General features: G+C 43.7%; 1 protein-coding gene across 1 annotated transcript; it reads left to right on the plus strand.

Moving 5' to 3' along the window:
• The first annotated feature begins 1,178 nt into the window (after positions 1-1,178).
• On the plus strand, positions 1,179-24,468 carry CMTR1 (cap methyltransferase 1). The gene is made up of 23 exons (XM_010083510.1): positions 1,179-1,308; positions 4,536-4,678; positions 6,979-7,137; positions 8,398-8,490; positions 9,226-9,297; positions 9,947-10,041; positions 10,146-10,218; positions 10,427-10,625; positions 13,058-13,176; positions 13,430-13,526; positions 14,758-14,890; positions 15,389-15,568; positions 15,971-16,027; positions 16,986-17,043; positions 17,684-17,752; positions 17,927-18,058; positions 18,559-18,681; positions 19,368-19,459; positions 19,916-19,984; positions 21,397-21,444; positions 21,860-21,972; positions 22,506-22,614; positions 24,336-24,468. The coding sequence occupies exons 1-23, from the start codon at positions 1,179-1,181 to the stop codon at positions 24,466-24,468; spliced, it is 2,496 nt and encodes an 831-aa protein (XP_010081812.1).
• Positions 24,469-26,061: the final 1,593 nt, after the last annotated feature.

The raw sequence follows: 26,061 nt of genomic DNA on the forward strand, positions 1-26,061 counted from the left end.
CAGGGACCCTCAGGACGCTCCCCTCGCGGTTGATCCTGCGTGGTTGGAAAGCTGTGAGGAAAAGTGAGGCGCTGAGGGACCCTCAGGGCGAGGAGGGGGCAGGTCCTGAGGGGAAGCGTTAGCGGAGGTGAGCTAAGAGGGTGGGAAGCTGTAAGAGACTGTCTCAGAAGAAATATTGCTCCCAGCCTGTTAGGGATAGGGAAGCAAAGAGAAAAAACCCTAAATTGGCACGAGAGCGGATCCAGGGAAGCTGTGGGGTGGGTAAAGGAATTGGGCTTAAGCTGCCGTATAGATGTTCATGGAAGTAAGTTTGACAGCAGAGGGTTCAAATCAGTGACCAGGGGCATCTTTCCTAGCCCAGCGTTCCTGTGGAGAAGAATAAGCACCATCAGGTTTTTATTGCTTTTTATCAGCAGCCTGGAGGTTTAGCTCTGAGCACCCTTTTAATGGTCACCTGCTTTCCTGCTCCTGGTTCTTGTTCTCTAGCTTCTGTTAACACCATCTCAAGCATTAGCATTTTCTCTGGGTTGTTGCAGAGTTTATCAGACGCATCCAGAAGCTTGATAGCTTGCCAGTGATTCCTGGTGAAAAACACAAACACCCCCCCAGCTTGAGCACACATATTTAATGAAGTTCTGCTATGGAAGTCATGTAGGAAAGCTCTTTTGTTAATTAACATTTGCAGAGGTGACATCAGAGGTATTTGGAGTCTCTTGGGAGAAGTTGGTTCCACTTTGTGTGCTTTCTGTTAGATTGATCTGTTTTCCTTATTTTTTTTTCTGTCTTTGGATAAAATGAAGTTTGGTTGGTTCAGTAGTAGTAACCGACTGTCATATATTTAAGTTACTTAAGTGCTGATATCTGGGTTGTCGTTATCTACTAGCGTTTAATGGTAAGTAGGTTGTAGAAATTATTTGAAATTCACGTAATCCATAATAGAGAAGCTTTTGCATAGATTGTGTCTTTAGTTAGACTAGCTATTAAAAAAAGTAGGTTCAAAAGAAGGCAATATTTTTATCTAAAGCAAACTTAAGTTCAGAAGCATAATACTGAATAGCTCATAAAATTATCTGTGCCGCCATGCTGCTGATATGAATTGCGCACCTTAGCCTTCTGCATGCAGGAGAAAGTTAATTTGCTTAATGTTTACCAAGTGTATTCATCTTCTTTCAGTAAAAATGAAGAGAAGGACAGAGCCTGAATTTGGGAGCCCCCAAAAGAAGCAGAAGAAGAGGACGGAAGACTTGGGATTAACCCTCAGTTCTACTTCAGATGATGAAACTCAATTTAGTAATCACACTACTCAAGGTAAGGTTGGAGATAAGGTATACGCTGCTGTGGGGAATGTAAATAATAACTAGGAATTGAGCCCGTGTCTCCTTAATACTCTCTTTTTTGGAGAAAAACTGCATTATTTCTGCTCCCAAACTTGGATTGCTGTGAATTTTTTAAAGCTTTTGTAAAATTTTGTGTAAACAGCTTGGTCTGGGAATTGTATAAATTCAGACATAGAAAGTAGAACTTGAGGTAGATGACAAGTGCATAGTCCAAAGCTGTAAAGATTCTTGTAATATATGAGGAGTATTAATCTTTACAGTCTCAGCAGTTATTTCTGTTTTGGAGACCTTCAGTAGGGAAGAGTTGTGGGTGTTGTGCTGTGAAGAAACATCATAATCCCTCCTTGTTTAGAAAATAAAAAAAATCAATGATCTTATCCCATTTTTTGCAGATGGGAGAAATTGAGATGAATACAAAGGGTGGGTTGATTGGGATTCCTACATTGTAGCACCATCTCTTTTGCTGGCTCACAGCTCTCAGGAGTTGTGAGAGCTCCTGGGTGTTTGGTTTCCAAAATAAAAACTATTTCAGAGTTAACTAAATTAATTACATACTTTTTCTTAAGTTGAAATGTGCTTTCTCACTTGGAGCTTGGGGTATACCAAAGATGAGGCGAGTGCCCTACACAATTGGTATTGCTGTTGTGTGGGATGCTTTAAACTCTCCCAGGACAATACTCCAGGTTGCCTCATGGTCACTCCTGCTGCTTCTGAGTCTTTGGATTTTCTGTGGTCGTAAAGGGTTGATGAGGAAGGGCCTGAATACAGAAAGAAGCCTTCAGCTGCTTCTCTTCAGGAGATCAGTGAGGAGGGGAGAGTTGCAGGGTGTGACAGCTGGGGTAGGGAATGCTGCATGCATTCAGGGCTGGGATAAAAAGTTCCTTTTTTTTTTTTTTTTTTCCCCCCTTTTGATATATTGAGTTCATATATGGGTCAAAATAGGCTGTGGGTCTTAGTGGTTAGGAAACAAGTTGATACAGTTCAAGGACAACATTTTGGCACCCATTGTGGCTTCAGATGAAAGAAAGTAGGTTGGGGGAGAGAAGTGATTTGAGATCTGATCTCACCTGAGCACAGCCTAGTAAATCTTAAAAGCAAAAAGAGTTGTGAGGGGACTTTCTTGAGATTTATGTGGTGAGTATTGTGTTTGAGGCACATCGTGAGCCTCTGGAAAAGAAAAAGCTCAAAAGCAGGCAGCAAAGTTAATTGAAGATGGGTATTGGAGAAGCAGAAAGGAGTAACTGACCCTACAGCAAAATCTTTTGTGATCCTGTTCATCTCTAAGAACTTTGTGAAGGAAGGAGAAATGTAGCTTGCAGGACAGACATTTGAAAATCAAGCTGGGTGTATAGTACTGCAGACACCAGTTACATCACAGCCTGCCTTGTCTTGAGCTGGAAGTCTCAAAGGTTGATACTGTAAAACTCCAGCATGGTGCTTATGTGGGGTCACGAGTCCTGAATCTTAAAAGCTGATAGTTCAGCAATAAGGATTGAGCACGTGTTGAAAAGATTTTAAGTACGGTTGCATATTTCACTGTGGTATCTTTTATTTTCACTTCACTTTCTTGTAATGGCCTTTCTTTACTAATTCTCCAGTTGTTTCCTGTTACTTCACTGGTGCTTGGTTTTCCTTAACAGGAAAATACAGAGATCTATGAGTTGGGAGAGAAATATTCTGTGGCTTTTCTTATATCAGAAAAATGCAAGAGAAGCTAAATCCTTCTTTCTAGAGAATTATAATGTTTTGAGTTTTTTAACACATCTATGTAGCTAAGTAATGCCTTCTAAAGTGATAAACAGAAAAAGATAGTCTGCTAACAAAAATTTTCTGCATTATCTCAAGGCAGCTGATGTAGTTCAGCTTCTCCTAGTTGTATGAAGTAGCACAGGATGACTTCTAGCATTCAGCGAACAAGGGAGGCTCATGAGGCAGAGGCCAGTGACGAGCTGTGGATTGCTGCTCCAGTAGTCTCTGTGGCCTGTCCCACAGTGTTAACTTTAGTACAACTGATGTGGTGCTAGGCAGATTTTAGGAAGGAAATTTGTGCCATTGCTTCGTCCTGGTAGTGATATTACTACAGGAGAAGTGGAAGGACTCGGTGGGTGCGGGCTTCCCTCACAACCCACCTGGTGTGGAGCAGGCTGTGAGCCAAATGCTATGACTGCCACGATTCTGGCCCAGATCCCAGTTACATCCAGCCCAGAGCAAAGAGGTTTGGGCATCTCGCAACTGTAGAGTAGTGTTGAGGACTGCACAGCTTGTACAGGCTTAGGTTCTTCCCAGATAGGTCCCAGGGTGGAACGAGGCGTAGACAGGGCTTCATTGTTAGTGATTGTGAAGGTTCTGCTGCATCAGTTTCAGGTGACAAAAATTTGAGTGCCTGCTGTATAGGGTGTTACCAATTATCTTGATTGGACCGTTGACTTGATTAACTTCTTCAAACCTTCATCTCTGACAATGTATTTTTAAACTAATTAATTTAATTAATTAAATTAATTTAATCATTGTCTTCTGATATTTTTCACTTGGGTTTGTATGCATCAGCAAACTCCAGAGGTGAAAAACTCCCTCATTTGCTGGAGTGAACTTGTGGGTCTCGCTGCTGTGGGTAATGGAGTCAAACTAAATCTTAGCAGGGGGACTGAAAGGGATTCAACTCTCTTTTTTCTGCAGTATTGGCAATTTGGTGTGCTTGATGTGGATTTTTGGTTGAGTCAGGGATGTGTTTACACCTGTGGTTAGGTAGGAAACTGAGGAGAATCCTGTATGTCTTGTCAAGGTGTCAGTAATTGTCGTTATTCTCAGGAGAGAATTCCCATGGACTTTCTCAGCTCCTGGGGATCATTGTAAAGGTCGGACACACCAAAGGGTACTCTCATGGTCATGCTGTGGCCTGCTCTGCTGCTGGCGTGGGGTTTGCCTGGCCCTTGGGGGGCCTGGAATCCACTGGCTGCGAGAGGTTCTGTGTGTCCCTGAAACAAAGGGGCAGATAACCAGATACTAGTTCCATGGTGTATTTTATGTTACACCTGTGTGTTTCCCGTAGCGTATTTGAGATGCTGAAGTGTCCTCTTTGTGTGCGTGTTGAGAGGATCACACTGTATAGTTCTTGATGTGGTTACTGAGATGTCTTTCTTTCATTTTCTTTTTATTTTCATACTCACTTTTCTCACTTTTGTTTTTTTTGGTTTTCAGAGTCTTCCAGTAGTAGCAGTGGGTCTGACAGTGAGAACGATGAAAAAAGACCGGTCTTCAGCAATGAGTTCAAACAAGACTCTCTTGTGGAGGGTACTTCATCTCGCTACTCAATGTATAACAGTGTCTCCCAGAAGCTCATGGTAGGTCAAAATAGCTTTGGACCAAACTGTTAAGACCTGATGAGAGTAAAGTGAAAAGACCAATCTGTTTTAAGAGATTTTTGATTCTGATCCTCCTTGTAGCAGGGTTCTCTGCTGCTTGGAGCCAGTTATGGAACACTTGGAGGAGGCTGAGAGAGCTTGAAGGGGCTCTGTTAAAAAAAAAGTTGATTCACACTCAAGTCCTAGGAGCAGGGAAGTGAATGTGAAGGGTCTGTGGGTCAGGCAGCTTTCTGAACTTGAAAAAAGGAGTTCTACCATGTGTTATTTTGCAATTCTTGAGTTAACATATGTCTTGTAAGAAAGGCCTTAAATTCTGTGATTGGCATTAATTTGTTTGGTCTTGGAGGCTGGCTGGCATGCCCTTGTAGAACTGTTACCTTAATTATTAAAGTATTTCTTTTTCTTTCAATTAGTGCCACTCTGCTTTATGTAGGGCTGGAAGCTTCTTGGAAAGGCAGGGAGTTGTGAGTGATAGCAGCTGTGACAACTAGACTTTGAAGGTGATTGCCAGCCTCTTGATTGCACAGTATTAGTGTGGGAAAGAAAATACTTTTAGGAAACTCAAAGAAAATGGCTGACTGTCTCTGTCTCATGGTAGTCTCAAATTTGGCAACTTGTTCCTGTGTTTAAAGGCAATAGTAGGCTGTAGAGAAAAGTCTCTTTCAGAGCATACTGTTACCCTTATTTCCTGAGGCAAGCTTCATCACAGTGGTATCACAAGTGTCTCATAATCCTGAAAGAATTTCCATTCTTGATAACAGAGAAACAAATGTTATTTCCAAGGGCAGCAGAGAAGATGACATGTATAATTGTGTGTTGCTTGAAATGTGGTGGGAAGTTTGGGACTCAAAGGAGGACTGAATTTGGGTCTCCTTTTGTTCTGTGCTGGTGCTGTACTCGCAGGAGCAGGGTCAGCAATCTTTCCGTGGTGGTAGGCCAGCTCGTACCTGCCTTTGCCAAGTTAAAAGTTCAGTTTTCTGCTAGAAGCTGGGAATTGCTAGCTGCTCCCAGGAGCAGGAACAGTGCGATACAGCATCTTGAGGAGACCGCTGCTGACCAGCAGGATCATGCCTCTGCATGAAAAAGGAATGTTCAGCTCTTGCTGAATTCAAAACTCAATGGGATTCAGAGGCTGAGGGTTGCACTTTGTGCCTCTCTGTAGATAAATCCTGTTGCTGATCATTCAGAATTTGTCCACCTGCATTTCTGGCACGGGGCCGCGGTTTACTGATTCTAGCATAAGAGTCTCTTTTGCTTGGAGCGTTCTCTCCTGAGACAATTCGGATGTGTGATTTCGATCACCACAGTGCAGCAGTTTTACTACTGAATATCAAGTCTGGTTGAATGATTGGGTAGAATTAGGTGAGCGAAAGAAAAATAGTCCTTGATTATTAGATGTACAACATTCTGTCGTCAGAAAACTGGTGTATAGCAGGCTCAGCGGCTGCTGCATCTGGTGTACATATTTCAAGGTCTGATTTGGGACAAAGCCCAGGCAATGGGAAAACACCATGTACCTTTGTATAAAGCCTGTCTCATTCTTGTGTTGTTTCTCCTACAGGTTCTTATAAACAATGTTTTTGTTGTTTTTCACAGGAAGGAGCATGTGGATAATTTATTAATTCAAAGTGAAATTTAATCCTTAAGTCTTTTATTTACTTATGGTCTTGTAGACACATACTGGAGAGAGAGAAATTGACTGCATTCATGCTTTTGTTCTTGTTCTCTTGTTCCTAAAATTTATGAAGAACAAAGCCTGAAAAAATAGCAGTTAATGAACATATTTCTTTTAACCTGAGAGATGGGAATGTATTTCAGGAGCAATGTGTCTTGCATTCATCCTCTGATTTTTAGGTGAAGTTTTAACTCATGCTTGAAATGAATGTGACTGCATGTTCCCAACAAAGAATATCATCACAATGTGAATTTTTTCCTGTGCCAGCATCCTTTGTTTTATGAACCTTCCACGCTTATGGAACATGGTGATGAATGGCTCCAGGCTCCTCACTACTTATCCCTCTGAGCAGGCTGTTCCTGTGTTACTGAACCTTTTTGTAATTTGCTTTCTTTTCAAACATCATTCTTTAGATTCTAGTTCTTTTTGCCTCAGTTAAGTGAACTCAGCATTAAGTCCTGCCACAACTGAGATTAAAAATGCTTAATACCGTCAAGTCACTTTGGGGTCATGTGCCATTTTCCTTGCCAGTCTTTAACCCCAGCAGTAGTACATAAACTCAAGTCCCCTCTGCCTCAGTGTGCTTCGTTTGCTTGCTTTATAGGCCAAGATGGGCTTCCGGGAAGGAGAAGGTCTGGGAAAATATGGCCAAGGTAGGAAGGATATTGTTGAAGCCTCTAATCAGAAGGGAAGGAGAGGCTTTGGGCTGACCCTCAAAGGCTTTGATGGGGAGCTCAATATTGATTGGCAGGATGAGCCAGAGGTAAGTACTTCGTATTTTGAATCCCTTTCTGTTGCTGTGTTCAGAATTTACCCTCTGGGAATGATGTTTAGTGTTGTCTCATATAACTGGCTACCACCAAGTGGCCCCCCTAGGTAGACCCAGGCCTTATTTTGTCCCCAAACAGCACGGCAAAACTTGTTTGCTGTCACATATGTTCATGTTCTGGCACAGAATTCAGATGGATTGTTGCTATCATCTGTAGGATTTGTTTCTGAGTTTGCAGTAGTGAATGTGATTGAAAATTGCTATCAAGCTCTTCAGTTTATCATTTTTATTTTGTATATCGTTTTTCATGCCTGTATAGGTCATGTTTTTAAAAAGAATGTTTCTGAAATAGATGTTGTCAGGGAAGTAAAGCCCAGTTTTTGTATTATTTGGTGTGAAATAGCTGCTGTATGTTTGTGTTTAAAAAGAAAAAAAACAAACTGCAACACTGAATCCTAGGGATCTGTCAGCTGGAAGGCCCCAGCCATTGTTAGCCAAGGGCAGCAATACTTGTCAAGTCATGTATGGTTCATGTTAGAGTACTTCACTCTCCTTTCTTTGAATTGTTTTCAGCAGCTGGAAATAATATCAGGGTTTATTCCTTGAGAGCCAGGAACTTGAGACCTGTTGTGTGGGTTCATTGGGTTGGGTCTCATCCTCCAGTGTGTTTTACAGCTCACAGCAGTTGAGTGTTATGTATGATTAACCCTTGTGGATGGTACTGCTATAATAACTATAAGAAGGTTAGTAGATCTTAGCAGCTTCTCTTTGTGAAGCAGTAGCATCACTTTGATCTTAACTGCTAAAACAGTTCCTTCCCAAGATTATAAAAATTGGTGGAAGCCTGAATTAAGCTGTGGAATGAGGGAGTCTTTCAGAAAGAACTGGGAGAAAGGATGTGTAAAGCACCATCAGGAAGTGTGAGTTTTTGGCAACTGTCTCTTTTGTGGTGTCTCTAAAATGTTCCTTGAGAGTACTAGGCCTTTGCTTTGTCTTGATTATATACCAAACTCTAATGAGAGAAAAGTGGTGTGAGGTTTTTTGTGTTAGAGGGGTTTTTTGTTTTGTTTTTAATTTAAAATCCAAATAAATAAAACATGTTTTAGCCTAGGAGAAAGAAATTCTATGGTTGGTCCTAAACTCATGGAATAAGCCCTTATGCTAGGATTGGGAGGCAAACTTTTGGGGAGCAATTAGTTGTTATATTTTGCTAGGGAAAACATCTTTGGCTCTTCCTGTGTCTTGTGGTTGCAGCCCAGCGCCTATGAGGAGGTGGACTGGTGCCTCGAGTGTACCACAGAAATCCCTGACGCCCAGGAGCTGAAGGAGTGGATGACTGTGGGGAAGGTAATTTTTTAGATCTCGGTACTTACCTAAGATGGTGCAGGACTTCTCAGCCTGAAACAATTGTCTTGTCAAACAGTTGCAGAATAGCCTGGGCTGGAGGGAACCTCTCGAGGTTGCTAGTGCAGCTTCCTGCATAAAGCAGGTCCAACCAGGTCAGGTTGCTCAAGGCCTGGTTTGGTTGAGTTTTGAGTATCTCCAAGGATGGAAATTTCAGAACCTGTTTGGGCGTCTGTTTCAGTGGTTAATAACCCAGTTGACGAAATAAAATTTCCATCTGGCTAATTGTCATTTTTTGTGTTGCAGCTTGTGTCCCCTGTTTCCTCTCCTACCGCTGTCCCTCTCTAAGAGTCTAGATAAATCTTCTCTATTTCCTGCCGTTACGTATTTGTGGACAGCAATAGAATCTCCCTTTCTTCATTCTGAACAAACTGTTCTCTCAGTCTCTCCTCATACACCAGGTGCTTCTGCACCCTTGTCATCTTGCTGGCCCTGTTACTGGGCTTGCTCCAGTATGTCTGTCCTGTACTGGGGAGTGCTAAACTGGATGCAGTATTCCACATGTGGTCTCAAGATGCCTGAGAGGGGAGAATAATTCCTCAGCCTGCTGGCTGTGCTTTTGCTAATAAAGCCCTAGTGTGTGGTTGGCAGCCTTCATCTATTACTGGTACAAGTTGCATTCTGAAATGGCTGATACCATGTTTGCTAATTGTTATCTGTGGTGTTCTCCTGTTCCAGAGGAAGATGGTGATTGAAGATGAGACAGAATTCTGTAATGAAGAGCTTTTACGTAATGTCCTGCAGTGCAAGGTGAGTCCCCTGCTTTAGAGAAGAACTGAAGTTTTGGGGATAATTCAATAATTGAAGAGAATTAAGTAGTTTACTTTAGGTGATTGGCAGGAGCTCAGAACATCCTCTTTTCACCTCTGTGCCAGTGGTATGACCTAGCATCCTGATTGTTGCTGTCTGTTCTGCAATCTGTTTTGCACCTTGGCCTTCAAAGAGATGAATGAAACCAGTCTCACTTTCCTGGTCATGCTGAAAGGCTGAAGGCTTGAATAAGCTAAGGAAATAAGCTTCCTTTCTTTCCTTGTCTGTTCCATCTTCCCTCCTAGATTTTATCATGTCCTTCTAAATTGCAGTCGAGTGTGAGTGTGTGTATGTGTGTGAGAGAAACACCTTAGGCTGGGACTGCTTTTGAGGTGGCTAACCACATCATCAGGCTCTGGAACTATCAGTACAGAATTCTTCAGTGTCATTAAATTTACTTAAGAACTGGGGTGACTTAGAAGAAGAGTAAATATCACTGCGTTGACAGGAAAACATTCTGTATTGGTAAACCAAACCCTGCACAGAGTTCCCTGTCTAAGGAGAGAGAAGCATGAAGATAGGAAATGCTCCTGCCTAACTATCCCTCAAGCCTGTGCCAGGTCCAGCTCAATTTTGTTTGTTTGTGCAGAGTGTATTTGATGAGCTAGATGGAGAAGAAATGCGTCGAGCCCGAACAAGGTCTAACCCCTATGAGATGATCCGTGGAGTTTTCTTCCTGAACAGGTTTGCAGAACCTCTGGTAGTGTAGCCCCTTTCCTGTTCATGTCCACTTTCAGCATTGGGAGCATAGGTTGAAACTTACTAGGTCCCTATTTCTGTGTTCACAGGGCTGCAATGAAGATGGCAAATATGGACCATGTCTTTGACTACATGTTTACAAACCCTAAGGATTTCCATGGGGTGAGTGCCTCCATTTAACGTTCAAACACCAGAGCTATCTCAGAGAATGGAGGAGGTGGGGAGAAAGGAGAATCCTTAGGATACTAACTGGGAAAATAGGTGCTTGAAAGAGACTTCCCTGACTCAGTAGTGCAGCTTATAGTGTATCTGGTTTGACTGATGGGAGCTGTTACTGGGTCAGCAGAATTTCCTCAGTTTCCTTTTGCAGAGGCCCTTGATAAAGGAGCGAGATGCAGAGCTGCTCTACTTTGCTGATGTGTGTGCTGGTCCCGGAGGCTTCTCCGAGTATGTCTTGTGGAGGCGGAAGTGGCATGCAAAAGGATTTGGCATGACCTTGAAAGGACCAAATGATTTTAAACTAGAGGACTTCTATTCTGCTTCCAGTGAGCTCTTTGAACCTTATTATGGTATGTAGTGCACATTTTTGCTTATGCTGCAGCCTCTGTATCAGGAGCTGGGCTGATATTGATACTGGCAGAGGGATCTAAGAGAAGCCTGCTTATGGGGAACCGTTTTGCAAGGTAGAAGGATGCTGTCATATGAGAAAGGAGTTGAGATTGGTGAGCTTGCATATCAAGTCACATTTCTGCACATTGCCCTGGCAGCATGTGTCCCATTGTAATAGTTGATACTTGAGTGCTTTGCTTAACTGAAAACTGTAGAGTGCTTTAAGATTGCTTGACCATGTGTTTCCCTACTTCACTGATGTCAGCCTGAAACACAGTGAGTGATGTGAGTGGTTTGGGCTGGACGGGACCTTAGAGATCATTGAGTTCCACCCCCCCTGCCATAGGCAGGGACACCTCCCACTAGCCCAGGTTGCTCAAAGCCTCATCCAGCCTGGCCTTGAACCCCTCCAGGGATGGGGCATCCACAGCTTCTCTGGGCAAACTGGGCCGGTGTCTCACCACCCGTGCAGTAAAAGGTTCTTCCTAATACCTAATCTAAATCTCCCCTCTTCCAGCTTAAAACTGTTCCCCCTTGTCCTGTCACTACACTCCTGATGAAGAGTCCCTCCCCATCTCTCCTGTAGCCCCCTTTCAGCACTGGAAGCTGCTCTAAGGTCTCCCTGGAGCCTTCTCTTCTCCAGGCTGAACAACCCCAACTGTCTCAGCCTGTCCTCATATGAGAGGTGCTCCAGCCCCCTGACTTGCCCAAAGATCTGTTAGCAGAGCCAGAGACAGAAGCCTTACTTGCTTGACTGGCAGTATGTCAGTATGCTTCTACATCAGACCTCCCTAGCTCAGCTTTGATAATTGATTGTGGGCTCTTAGTAAAAATAAATAAAACAGATTTGGGCAAGAGGCTGTATCTGAACCCCTGTGGCTAAATGAGCTTCTTAATCCAAAGAGGTTTAAACATGTTTTTACCTTGCTTTGAGACAGACTAAGCGGGTGTACACAGACAATTGCTGCATCTCACCTCACGGATGGTAACTTGTTAAGCTTGCTGTTGTGTGTGAGCCTTCTATCCGCATAGCCTGTAGGAACAGGAAGGGAAACACAGGGATTGCTGGTATTCATGCTGCTTATTTCAGACTGTATAAAGGAAACTTGAGTGTGACCATCCTGTAGAGAAGACAGTTTGCTTTTCCATCGGTATGCTTTTTTTTTTTTTTCCCTCCACCACTCTTACTCTTGTTGACTGCCACTTTTGACACCTGACCGTGAACTCTTGGAGAATTGTTAGCACTTCAGGATTAGATCTGTTAAAGAGAAGGTTCATGGCAAGGGCAGCAAGGCAGATAAACACACTGTTCAATGGTTGCGGCGTTTGGATCTTCATAACTCGCTGCAAACTGGCGTTCTTATGGAGAGAAAGAGATAGTTGGAGAAATGAATAGCCCAAAGACTTTGATGCATTTTCTTGATCCCTTTCTGTCTGTTACACTAGTGAGCTGTGTACAAACTCTTCCAGTGATGGGAAGGAAGTAGACTGCTGTGATATTTGCGTTGTGAAGAATGGTAACAAATTCTAGCATCACTTCACTTACTGACAGGATGATTGATGAGGAGTTTAGTTATCAAAGCGCTATCATGCATCCTGATCTCTGCTGCTTTCTAGTGTGCCAGTTCGCTTAATAGAAGCTGTAGTTGGAGAAGATTTATAGGGACTAATACCAAATAGAAGTTCAGGCTTCTTCAGATTCAGGATTGGTGAGCTCTAGAATACACCTTAGATGAGCTTTCTAAAACACCAGCCTGGGGAACAATGTACCTCTCTTTAAAATGAGCCATATGGGAAAACTGTAAAAAATTCATGCACAAACCCTATTTCACTTTCGCTATTCCCTTAATAAACTTGTTTGCAGGGTTTTTCTTGGGTTCCTTTTTTAAATTCCATGTTACATTATGTTTGGAAATAGAGTACTGTGTTTCTTTGGAATGATTTGAATTCTTAGTAGAAGGTTGCCAATGCACAATGTAAACAATTTTTCCTTGTCTGTAAAAACATGTTATTAACAGGTGAGCTGTGCAGTGAGATTGAACCTTACTTTTTTAGGAGGTTCAGCTATGTGTCATTCTAACTGTGAGAATATTATGTTGTCATGTAGGGCAGTGAATGATTTGTGTTTTGCTGAGGCTAATGCACAACTCATCATTTGTGTGTGGTTATTATATGGCTTTGTTTAGCCCTGACCACACAATCTGAAATGATTTTCCTAAATTAACAAGCATCTTCAGTGATGAGCAAGGGAATGTGTTAATGCTTTTTCGCCTATCAAGGTCTGTGTAATTTCTGACAGAATGTTGATTGAATGCAATAAATCACCTGCACATACTAATCTTTTGTCTGTACTTGCAAACATGTTAGTAATTGTCTCTCTTTTTCCCCTTAGGAGAGGGAGGGATTGATGGAGATGGAGACATCACTCGCCCAGAGAACATTACTGCTTTCCGGAATTTTGTTTTGGACAATACTGATCACAAGGGAGTGCATTTCTTAATGGCTGATGGGGTTGGTCCATTTCTTTTTCTTCCTGTGCTAATGACCAAAAGTGAGACCTCCATTTGCATATAGTAGGATATTTGACATGTGTTCCTAGTTACAATGTGAAATCCTTCAAGGCTTGCCATTTAAATTCCTAGTGGCAGTGTTTTTTATCTTAAAGAAACAGAAATTATAATGATTCCATAATTGAGCTGGACAGAATCCTTCGCTTGACCAACAGATTTGTGGAAATACTAATCCCATGCTATGTGCTTTGCAGGGTTTCTCAGTGGAGGGCCAGGAGAATCTGCAAGAAATCCTAAGCAAACAGCTCATGCTTTGCCAGTTCCTTACAGCACTGTCCATTGTCCGGACAGGTATGTTTTATCCATTAATATTCCTCCTTCTCTAAGGTGCAGGTGGCATTTCGGAAGGATGCTGTACAGTTTTTATTAACCTGCCATGAAGTCTGCTCTGCAGTGAGGCTAAGTTGCACAGAATTGAGTGTGTACGCATACATCCTGAGATTCTTGTCGCAAAGCTAAAGGAAATAAGTGCAGAAAAGTAAGATTATCTATGTCTATTTTGCTCTTGATTAAAAGCATGAGGTAAAATGTGTTAGTTTAAAGGTCTTACAATGTGTTATGTCGCTATCTTGGGCTAAGGCCACTAGTGTGATAACTGGACAGTATATCTGAGTGTTATGGCACTACCTGGACCAGCTGCTTCCTGAATATTCTAGCAGGCTGGCTGGAATAGCATTTATCCAGCTCATCCTTCCCTCTAACTTGTGGTTTTTCTTGTTTAAATCTGCCATCTCTGTCATCAGAGCAAGATGATGTCTCAACGTTTTCTTAGCTATACCTCATTGCTGCCAAATGATGGACATTACAGCTCTGCCTGGCTTTGATGGCTCCTCTCTCCTGCTGAGTTTAGTTAGCATTTGGCGCTGATGCAGAAGATAAAAACACTCATGTTATCATTTATCTTGTGCCATATGTTCAGAAGTACCTGAGGCAATGATCTACTTAGCAGTAGTCTGAAATGTGATAGGGTAAAAGGAGCAACCTTCTGTAAGTCTTTCCTGTCTGGGTAGATAATAGCTCTGTAAGACTGACTGCTCTTTGTTTGGGGAAATTGGGAATGTTGTTTGGAGGCAAGGGGTGACATAGACTCTTGTCATTTTGATGGAGAGTTATTCTGTTTAGGTGACCAGGTTATTCTGGTTAGTGTTTTCCTCTAAGCATGAGGTGTTTTGGTGCACATATCAGAGCTCCTCTTCTGTTGAGGCTTTTGCATAACATGCTGCCGTGCCGTGGGCCTGGAAGGGCAGGATATGGAGTGAACAGGAGGTTTGCTTGTGAGACAGCATCCATACTGATTTGGTCCTGGTCACGGAAATGCTTTTCTCTGTGCTGCCGAGATACAGGGAAGATGGTCCATGGAGCCCCATTGGTCCACTTCATGAATATGTTTTAGATACTGTTTAGTTGTACAAAACCACTCTTACCAGTTCTGCAGAAGAGAATGTTATTGAAGTGCCTGGTATCTCCTTGTTTCCTTCTAATCAGCTGGTATTGGTGTGTTTTTCTCTTTTTTTTTTTCCAGGAGGACATTTTGTCTGCAAAACCTTTGACCTGTTTACTCCATTCAGTGTGGGACTTATTTATCTGCTGTATTGCTGCTTTGAGCGAGTGTGCATCTTTAAACCTGTGACAAGCCGTCCTGCTAACTCAGAGAGGTGAGATTCTTGAGCATGAGGGACTACTAAAGAAACCCTTGCTCTAAATATGGTCGTAGATGGATTTGGGTACTTCTAGTGGAAACTCTGTGACCTGCCTCAACTAAACATTCTAGATGCTTAGCAAATTATGATATTTGTCAACATAAAGAAGATATTTGACAAATTACCCTTATGCATAGAAAGCAGTGGAACTAAATATGTAACAAACTCTTTGTGTGGAACAGCTACAGTTCCAGTGAAGGTAGGGCACAGTGTGGGTGTTATCATTGTACCTGTCGAGTTTAGCAGAATTGATTCACTACTTGAGGGGTTTTTCAATAGGGATGAGTTTCCATATAATGACTGTGTGATAGGTGAGATTGCACCTTCTTAGGGATACTCAGGATGAAAGAATTCCTGGGATTTGGGAAACTTGTCCTGATGATGGGCGTGTGGCAGGAAAATTGTCTCTGTGGAAGAACGGAACCCACACAATCTTTCTGCCTTTCTCTGCAGGTATGTGATATGCAAAGGATTAAAGCTAGGGATTGATGACGTGCGGGACTATCTCTTCACGGTGAACATCAGACTCAACCAGCTGCGCAACTCTGACGTGGATGTGAATCTCGTTGTCCCACTGAATGTGATCAAAGGCGACCAGGATTTCTACGATTACATTGTCCAGTCCAATGAAAAGTGAGTGCCCGTGGGCAACAAGGGCTGCTGGCTGTAGGCAGGTTAACGAATGCAGTTTTCAATTGTAGCTTCTTGCACTCATGGAGGTGCTTGTTGATGCTGCTACACGGCTCTGCTTTTGCTGCTTAAGAGGCTTAGCAGAGCGACTCTGTGCAGAGAGAAATGCTGTGTACTGTTAGAGAATGTTTGGCCTCTGAGTACTGTGTCGAAAGGAAAGGAGGCTGCTGCCTAATTCTTTCCAATGGTCTTAGTGTCGCTTTGAATCATGTTGGCAATAATCCATCACTGCTCTGAGGATCAGCCTGGCTTCCTCCTGTTGTCCCGGCATGCCTGCTTGTTTTGAACAGTAGAACAATCTTGGTGGTGACTTGCTTCCTGACTGAAACTTGTCCTCTCTTTCAGCCACTGCAAAGTTCAGATAAAGGCACTAGCTAAAATTCGTGCCTTTGTTCAAGACACGTGAGTATATTCCTCTGGCTTTTGGTGAGGACTGAATTAACCTACTAGAAATTAATTGCTTTGTCCTTCTTTAATGTGTTCTTGATTTGAGCTGGTACTGGGCTTGGCCTTTGGAGCCAGGAAAGCGATTAGTGCTTTTAGGTAGCTCAGTTTGCGTCTCTGCCTGAGTTATTTGCAGAAATGTGTGGGTGGTTGGAGGAGTCCTGAAAGTTGGTGGTCTGTTACCACCCTTGTTGAGAAGGCTTCTGTGCACTGTGGGATTTCCGATTACTGTAAGTGGGCCTGCTTCTTAGCGGGAAAGTAAGCAGAAAAGTAACTCCCAGCTGGTATGTTCAACTCCACAGTAACTAAGTTGGATGTGATTCTTACTTCTTCATTTTTTGGGGGGAATTCAAAGCATCTAAGTTCATAAATAAAGCTCATGATGTGGATTTCTTGCATAAAACTAAAGCCATTGCAATGTATAGCTGTTTCCCTGGCATGACTTTTCTGTTCAGGTGTTATTCAGAGAGAATATGCAGTAGAAAGTTGAGTGAGTCTGGTAGCCAGGAATTATCTAAGAGTTAGTCCTAACGTTGACACTGGTTTTTGTGGCCTTCAGCAGATTTTCATTATTATTTGTAAACAGAGCTATGTACCCAGCTCTTGGAGATAGCAGAAGTTCATACGAATACATAACTTCTTGAAAATATTGATGCCCAGTAGGCATTACGGGATGGAGTGATGGTTGCTGATCAGTAGTGCAGAGCATGAAACACAGCTAAACATGGGGATTGGAGACGGGTGGAAGGTGGGGAGGGAAGGCAGCATCCTCTTTTGTGTAACCTGTCGAGGAACAGCCTTTGTTTGTCATTCCCCAGCCAGACACTGAAAGATGCAAGTCTTATACAGGTGGGATATGGAATGCTGCAAGAGCAAGGAGGTTTCACCATCTTAACAGTTTGCTGTCTTTCTCTAGGACACTGATAGAACCACGGCAGGCTGAAATCCGAAAGGAGTGTCTCCAGCTATGGGGGGTACGTAAGCTGCCCAGCAGGAAGCTCGTGAAGGTGTCCTTGCTGTGGTGAAACAAGAATGGAGTTGCAGTACAGACAGGACTTTCTAGCCAGAGGTTTAATACATTGTCTTGTGGGAAAGTCAGAGACACTTTCAAGCTGTTTATGTAAGCAAACAGGATGTTTCTGATTCATTATGTGTATGGCTTAACTGAGGAGGCTGCTTTGCTGCACTTGAGAATATTTCACTGTATACAGAGTGAACTCTCCACCTAGTTCCCAAGCAGCAGAGCTCTCCAAAAGGTCTTATGAGTCTGCAGTTTCTCCTTCCTGAGCTTTTGACTGTGGTCGGGCCATGGATATGGCAGTCAGTTTCTCATTGTGTGTCTTCAGTGAAACAGTATTTCATCAAAACATGCATGGAATCAAAGGCTTAGCCTGAAATTTTCCGAAGCTGCCTGTTGTTTCCTGTGGGACATTGTATTCAAATTTGTAAAACACATGAGACCTTTTATTTGCCAGATGACCTCTCCAGTAATAGGAATCCCAAAACCAGGGATTCCAAGGGGCAGGATGTTCTGTCATGTATTGAAACTAGAAAGGTTCCTATGAACATGCCAAAGAATAACACTTACTATCAATTGTTTGGATTTTTTTTCAGATTCCTGATCAGGCTCGTGTTGCTCCTTCATCTTCAGATCCCAAGTCCAAGTTCTTTGAGCTGATTCAGGTGAGACCTTACCCAGAAGCTTGTTCTGCGTCCTTTCATGCAAATAGAACTTTCCCCTGTAGGAATTAAGAGATGAAGAAGCTAGTCCTGGATTATTGTTTCATGTAGAAGTTGTGTTTACCTACCTGTTGATGTATTGTGTCTAATTTGCCTTTTCCATACTTTGCTCTTTAGGGCACAGACATTGATACCTTCAGTTACAAACCCACTCCTCTGAATTCCAGTACACTAGAGAAGATCCGCCAAGTGTTAGATTATCGGTGTATGGTGTCTGGAAGTGAGCAAAAGTTCCTCTTGGGGCTAGGGGTAAGTGCTGAGAACAGTCTGGGAGTTTTGCTGGTTCATTTCAATGCTACTATTCTGCTTTGCAGTTTTATCCCATCCTTTCCTGTCTTTAAAGGCCAGAAAGGATCCTCATCAGCAGTCCCTGAGACTGACAGTTATTTTATGTTTCTGTCTCCTGACTTCACTGCTTTTCACACTAATTAACCCTGTTTTTGTAGTCGCAGCCTACACGGAGACCTGTACTCTTGCTAGTGTCTCTAATTATCTTCACTGTCCTTTTAAAGGTGTTCTATTTCTGGTTCTTTGTGCAGATATGAAAAGTCACTGGCAGATTAGAATCGGTGTTTTTGTTCCTTTCCTGTAAAGATTAAGGTTCTTCCTTAAAACTTCTGACAAAGAAACTGTGACAGCCTAGGACAGAAATATTTTCTGAGGGCTGCTCTACAGCTAGTCAGAGGTCTCTCCTTCACCCCTGTCCTCATGAAGCTTTGGCTGGATCTGATGCTGCCTTTTACACACAGAAATCACAGATCTACACCTGGGATGGTCGCCAGTCAGATCGCTGGACAAAGCTGGATTTGAAAACTGAGCTGCCACGAGATACCCTTCTCTCTGTGGAGATTGTTCATGAGCTGAAAGGAGAGGTAGGAGGCTATTCTCTCCCTTACCAAGTGGCTGCAAATATGATGAGCAGTTTTGCCTATTCTCTGTAAGATACTGCAGAATAAATGTTCCAGCTGTGCCACGTCTAAGGGTTTTTGTATATCAGCTTTAGAGCAACTGTTTTGGATTAAGTTCCTTCTTTATGTCCAGTGCTAGAGATGTGAGCTTTTAACATTATTTTGGAAGCACTTTGGACCTGATATGCTGCTGTTGTCCTACGTGCAGCAGCAGATGATGTTGCCAACATGACCTAATGTGTTCTGTGGCTCTTTGGGTACAGCAGGCCTTGGGGAAAAGATTCTTGTGGTATATTTACAGTGTAAGGTATTGCTGCCTGGAAATTTGCCTGGTCTCTGGCACCTCAGATGAGGGTGCTGTAGTGCACTGGGCTTCGTGCTGTGGTACCTGATAAGGCACCAAGAGCTGGTGATGGTAGTGGTGGTCCTGCCCTCTCTCCATCCCTTACAGAACTGTGTAGTTGAGATACACCAGTTCTTGCAGGATGGCAAGTTACTGAACAATGGGCAGCAGGGAATTTGTGTGCTTAGAATATAGAGAGAGGTACTTTCTTGCTAGAAGAGAATGATGTTCTGTCAAAAAAGAGGCTATGAATCCAAGCTGAAATAGCAACAGTCTGAGTAGTAAGTCTCTGTGTTGTCCTCCCTAGGGGAAAGCCCAGCGAAAGATCAGTGCCATCCACATCCTCGATGTCTTGGTGCTGAATGGCAACGATGTTCGAAAGCAGCATTTCAACCAGAGGTATGTAGTATCTGGAGAAGCTTCTTGTACATGAGTAGGAGTGACTAGGAAACAGTGTTCATACTAAAAGCAAAATGCTGAGCACAAGTGCATTCAGCTGAAGCACTGCTAGAAGGATGAACTGTGAATGAACCCACTCTGAAGTGAAGTACATATAGCCTTTTCCAGCTGTATCCTCTCTGTATATGAGGGCAGGTCTAGCTCATTTCTTAGTGTGGGGTGAGTCAGGCACAGTCTGGGTAAACTGAGCATTCTGGGAATATGACTGAGCATAGCACTGGGCACTGAACTGGGATGGCAGGATGAAAAAAGTGTTGCTCGACAGTCATTTGGCTAGCAGTGGTGGCAGTGTGCATGTACTGAAGTGTTTAATCAGTTATTCTCCTGAAACTGTTACTTACCTGCTGTGCCAAAGATCTCGCTAAATTGCTGGATTCTCCTTCCATTTTCCTTCAGGATTCAGCTGGCAGAGAAGTTTGTCAAAGCTGTTTCTAAACCTAGCCGGCCAGATATGAACCCCATCCGGTGAGTGACAACTCCTTCCCTCGGCCTGGCCTGCTTTGCTTTCGGTGTGGTGGAGGATGAAGATAAGGAGCTGAAGGAGAGCTAAATTTCAAGCTGAAATTCATCGTTCTGTTACGTTCAATGAAAAGAGGCTAAAAGCCCTTTAAATATCTGATACGAAAGGCTGATAGCGGAGAAGTTGTACTCTCTCTTCCCATGTCAGACAATCCTGTTTTCATCATAGGTGGATTAGCTGGTACTGATTTCAAATATGTGCTATGGTAGGTCTAGCACCCAGTTAGCTTGATTATTGCCAAGACTTCTGTGTCCTTGTCTGCCCAAAGGGTCAGCAGGAGAACAGAGATGCTGACTGTTAGGAGATAAATGAAGTGCTGACCAGTATTTGCTATCTCCAAATGGTTAGCCTAAGGAGAAGGCTTAAGTTACAATCCCAAGAAAGTTCCTGACAAAGGAACTTTGTTTGCCTCTTGACCTTTTATTTCATTAATTCTGCTGTGGTGGAGCATGAGAGCATAATTGTGCTGGGTATCAGATGGGTATTGTGGACAAACCAGCTTCTGTTTCAGAACCTAGAAGTGTTGTGATACTGTGAGAGAAGCTGGAGAAAGAGAAAGAGATGTTCTTGATGGTTTAATGGTAGATAATGAGTGGGATCTCAATTAAACTCAAGAGAAAGAGTCACAACAACTGGAGAGTCCAAAGCGCTGAGGAGGGCTGTAGAAATGGGTTGTAGGAGGGCCCTTTGCTGCTCCCATGGAAAGGTGTTCAAACTGTGCTCTTGGAGTTCTGATGCTTGTAGCAGTGTGTGCGAAATAGGTGGCTGGGATGTTTGATCAGAAGTTGTACTTTTGAAACTTTTATCTTTCTGTGTTTCAGAACAACAAAACCAAAAGTAGTTTGATATAATGATAGACTGATTCAAAATAATCTTTACTGATAAAAAAAAAAAAGCTGTTTTTTACCTCAGGGTAACTAAGAGTTTGTGGTGTCCCTGAGGATAACTGCAGATCAGGCAGTTTAGTTTTACTGGAGGGCCAGCATGCTGAGGCCAGAACCTGCCTGGGGCTGTCCTTGGTGAATTTACCTCATGGGAAAACAAAAACACGTGACTTTCACTGTTCTTCCTCTTCTGTATACACAGCCTGAGGTAAAAATGCACAGCTTCCATAGTGAGGGTGTTTGTATGCTGCTTACAGCCACGAGCGTGCAGGTGTCAGGTTTTCTCAAGCCAGGAGAAATAAGCACTGGGGCATAAGATTGCGGAGAAAGGTGAACCTCAGTCCTGACTGACCACCTCATGCCGTACAAAATTAACCGTTTGGCTGTTCCCTGTAGCCGGGACAGGAAAAAAGAGGGCAGTTAAAAATTATTTTTTTAATAATATTTTTGTCTTGCTTATGCTTTTCTCCCAGAGTGAAGGAAGTGTACAGATTGGAGGAGATGGAGAAGATTTTTGTAAGGTAAGTGACTGGCACAAATGAGAGACTTCAGGGCCCATGGAGGTCATCAGCCACCAGTGCACAGTAATGGGAGGGATGGGCTGAGCTGTGCTTGAGGAGGAAGAGCTTTAGAGCTCGTGCAGCTGGTGGCCGCTGTTTCTGAGATGCTGCTGGCTCAGAGCATCATCCTGATGAATTCTCATGTTGTAGATGTGGCCTATGTGCTTTACAGTGGTAGGAGTAGCAACGGCGCTCGAGTTTGTGTGCAGAAGTGTCAGTGACTTCTCAGTGGCTTGATGATTTGTACTGTCATGTCTGGTGCTGCCAGTTTGCACTGTGGCACTCTGGAGAGGGTGTGCAGCTGGCACGTTGTATGTAAGAGGATGGTAAAGGAAGAAACAGGGAATCTCTATCAACGCCTTCTCTCCGCATTCAGGTTAGAGATGAAAATCATCAAGAGTTCAGGGGGAATACCCCGGCTATCCTACACTGGCCGTGATGACCGGCACTTTGTGCCCACAGGACTCTACATTGTACGGACTGTGAATGGTAGGAAGAGAGAGTCCCTGCTCTTATTTCACTTTTTTTTTTTAAATCTTCAGGTAAAAAGTATTGGCCAGGCTCGCTCCTGTTGTAACTTGTTAAAAAAATTGATGGGAGTATTCCAAGATTAACTGTTTGTGTGTAATGAGGATAGCTTGGATTTGGATACGGTTTAGGGTATTTGTGGGATGGGTTTTTCTGTTGTGGGTTGATTAGCTATTGTGTGGGTAATTCCATTTATTTACATGACTGATGAGTTTCTTTTTTAATGAGATCATAATTTTCCATCGAGAAGATATTTTCCAGGGTAATAGTACATGGAAATATCCTCTTGGGAATGCTGACTTTTAAATGCAGGGAGGAGGGACTTCATCTTGGGAAGCAGGTTGTCTTGGGGGAGGGAAAGAAAAAGGAGTAAGAGAAGGATCGCAATTATTCTTATAGATTCCTCCTCCCTGCTTAGTTCTATATGTATTATTTATACTGTGCTTTTTTTCCCCTTTCCATTTTCTGTTTGATCCCTGTGACTCTCCTGCAAGATCCTTGGACAATGGCATACAGCAAAAACTCCAAGAGGAAATTCTTCTTCAACAAAATGACCAAGCAAGCAACATACGACCTCCCTTCTGACTCCATCGCACCTTTTCAGTGAGTACAGGCAGAGCTGAGGCTACAGAAGGATAACTGTGTGTGAGGTTGTGTGTGTGGGTATTTCAGGCGTGCTGTGCGATGTTCTTGCAGTCGTTCGCAGTGCAAGCAAAGCTTGCTTACCAGCAGGGTGTGCTGCAGAAGCTGGCACCTTCCGAGACTTCTAGGAAACTGCTGATCTGTATTTGTGGATTTTGCAATTAATTGCTGTGAATAACACACATCTCACAACTTTGTTCCCCTGTCTGCAGCGGAGTACAAGTTACTGAACCTCTCTGTACACGGGGAAATGGAAATTGAGCCCAGAAACTGTAATTTGTTGCATCTCTGTATTTTAAGATGCTTGGTTGGAAGTTGCTAATTTAGAATCAAATCCCGGTTTATTTAGCCTAGGCTCTGGAATAAGCTGTAGGTGCTGGGAGCTGTTTAAAGAGAGAGTGAGAAAGAAAAGCAGCAGCTTCTTGGGAAAGGATGGAGTGGCTTGTCATTGGACATTGACTGCTGACCCCCCTCTGTATTGACTGAGAATTAGGCTGAGGCTAGGTCTTAAGTACAGCAAATCCTGAGACTGTGCAATGCCTCAGGACTTGTGGGTGGAGATGTTCTGCACGCCTTGCCCTCAGGTAGTCTCAAGAGTACCCAGGACTGCCTCTGAGTGAGAGCTTGATATGAAATCAGGCTCCTGATGGTCTATGGTCTCACTTTGAATCTATTTCCCTACCTTACAGCAGTGCTCTTAGAATCCTTAAATTTCCTTAACCAGCTAAATGGAAGAACGGACTCTGTAAAAGCAGAGGCACAGGATGGTTTCTCCCCTCCATGTGTCAGGATGGGGTTAGTTCTGCCTGTGTACTCAAATGCAGACCAGGTTGAGGAGGCGGAGGAAGGCTTTGTGGGGCTCTAGAAGGGATGTGTTGTCTTGTGGTTAGCGAGTACTAATGTGATAATAATTAGTCATTGACTTTTGCTCTTGTCGCTGTGCTGGTACTGCTTTGTTAGAACAGCAGCGCTAAATAAGCTATGAATATTAAGTGTCAGTAATTGTACAAAACTAAAGGCTGCAGTAATTAGCAGCTCTGGTTTCATCATGGCTGGGACTCTGTTGATGCAGCCAGGGAGGGCTGTGCTTGATGGATGGAGTGAGAGATGGCGTTGTAGGACCACAACTCTCCACAGCCAAGTGCAGCTTGGTTATTTCACATGAGGGGAAAGGGGGGATGATCCTATCTGCTTTTCTGCAGCATGAAGTGCTGTTCATTTGCAAAGCTCCTGTAGGACAGCCATTACTAATTCTGGTAGGTTTGTGGTGAGTGATTAGATTGCTGCTTGCTGCTGCTGGCTGACTTTCTAAATTCTTCATTAAGGCCTTTCCATTGCCTGCAATGACATTTTCATCCTCTCAAAAACTTGGGGAGGAGGTAGGTTTTCCCTAATGACCTGTCTCTTTCCAGCAAACACTGAACTGAATCTTGACTGAAGCTAGAATTAACAAGTTTGTTTCCATGGAAATCTCTTAAGCTTGGAAGTTGCTGTACCTTAAGGGATGTAGAGTTTGTAAGGTGAATGAATGCCCTGGTGTTTTTCTAAGGCGCCCCTTAAACAGAATTATCTGTGTGCCTCCCGTTGCAAGGGCAGCTGTCTCTGTAGTGCGCTTTATGGCTAGAATGATGTTTTCCTTCCCTCTGCTGCCAAACTAATCACGCTTTCCTCCCTGCCCACAGTGTCTGCCATTACAGCCGCCTCTTCTGGGAGTGGGGGGAAGGCGTCAAAGTGCACGACTCTCAGAAAAGGCAAGATCCAGAGAAGCTATCGAAGGAGGATGTGCTGTCTTTCATCCAAGCGCACTACCCCTAACTCTGCACTCTTGAGGGGTGTGGGGGGGGCTGAGCCCAGCTTGGATTCTTCAGGGACTGATGAGACTGGGGAAGCTCCACAACTTCTATCCTGGTCTTCTCCAGAGCTGGTGATCAAGCCAGGAGGTGGTATGCAGAAGGCGCAGGATGAGGCTTTAAGTGTATATAAGAACATGGCCCAGGTAGCGCCTGCGGCCGGAGTACCCATGGTGACTCCTGGAGCCAAGGCCTAATGCCCTTTTGTCCTGACCTACTGCATGCGTGAGGCCAAGGGGCTGGCAGCTTTCCTTGCTCCTCTTCGAACATTCAGTGAGGTTTGTGGAGCTCTGTGTGTGCCAGAACTCTGCAGGCTTGTGCTTCCCTGGCAGCGTGGGAAGGAGCAGAAATATCTTGGTGGCAGAGCTGGGCAGCAGTACGCTGAAGTGGTCCTGCATCGTTCCTGGCAGCTGGCTCTCCTTGGCCTTGTCAAAGGCCTGCATCACCCAGCGGAGGGTGTTAGCTCATGGGGGAATGCTAGCTTTGGAACGCAAGGAGGTATTCGTGGTGGGGTCTCCAACACTTCTGCACTTGGCCACTAGCAATTCCTGTGTGATAGCATCCTGTTGGACAAAGGCCAGCGCAGGTGATGAATAGAGATCCTGGCACAGGTTTGATGTGCTCAATGCCAGGGATTTCTTGTACCTCTAGAAGCTGCTGTGATGAGGATTTCCCCTCTCCAGGTCAGTGAGCGATCCTGAGCCAGCATCCCGGGGTTGATTTGTGAATGTGTCTATGCCTCATGGTACTTCTGAGACCGTGACTCTTGGTACTCAACACTATTACCCAGATCTTCAAGGAGGAAAGTGGATGTGGGAGGGAGGACACAGGAAGGTTGGGATGCTGGAGGTCTTTGGAGGAACTCATGGGAATATCTGACTGAGTTAAAAAACCAAAAACAAAACAGGGCTTCAGTGAAGAGACCTTGACTTTGACCATGTTGGTTAATCCGAAGAAATCCTGTTCCCTGACTGCCCACTGGAAGGCTTACCAGACTTTCCTTTTTAAATGTCAGAGTGGGCTTTGAAACCCTCCGTTTAGCTCTAGAGCTGCATCTGGGGTGAAGGCACAGAGCTGTGAATCTCTCAGCATAGTATTTGTGCGTCAACAGACTTCTCCATGCACTTCTGTGCTGGGCTCAAAGTTGTCTTCTGTTGCATGTTTTAACTTCACTTCCAGCTTCCACGGCACTTCTGCCAGGTCTTCCACATGCATCAGAACACAGCTGACACCTGACTGCTTTTGGCCAAGCAGCAAAATTATCCTTTTTTTTTTTTTTTTTTGTAGTTGGCTTGTTTTTAAACACAGATTGGCAGTAGGGAGGAAACTGATGTAGGGGTTGTCTGAACTGTGCCTTAAAGAAAGCTATAGTTTTCCTAGAATCTATAGCAGTTGTTTAGGTTCTTGGTTCTTTCTCTCCACACCCATATCTACGATTTGAACAAGCTTTATGTAGCCAGACCTGGAAATTTTCAGTTGTAGGTGAACCCGAAGCAGCCAGAACAAGGATGGCATGTTGGAGAAGTCCCACTTCCACCCTGTGAAGCCCAGCGTCGTG

This window comes from Pterocles gutturalis, unplaced genomic scaffold, assembly GCF_000699245.1.
Source record: "Pterocles gutturalis isolate BGI_N339 unplaced genomic scaffold, ASM69924v1 scaffold49135, whole genome shotgun sequence".
Lineage (NCBI taxonomy): Eukaryota > Metazoa > Chordata > Aves > Pterocliformes > Pteroclidae > Pterocles > Pterocles gutturalis.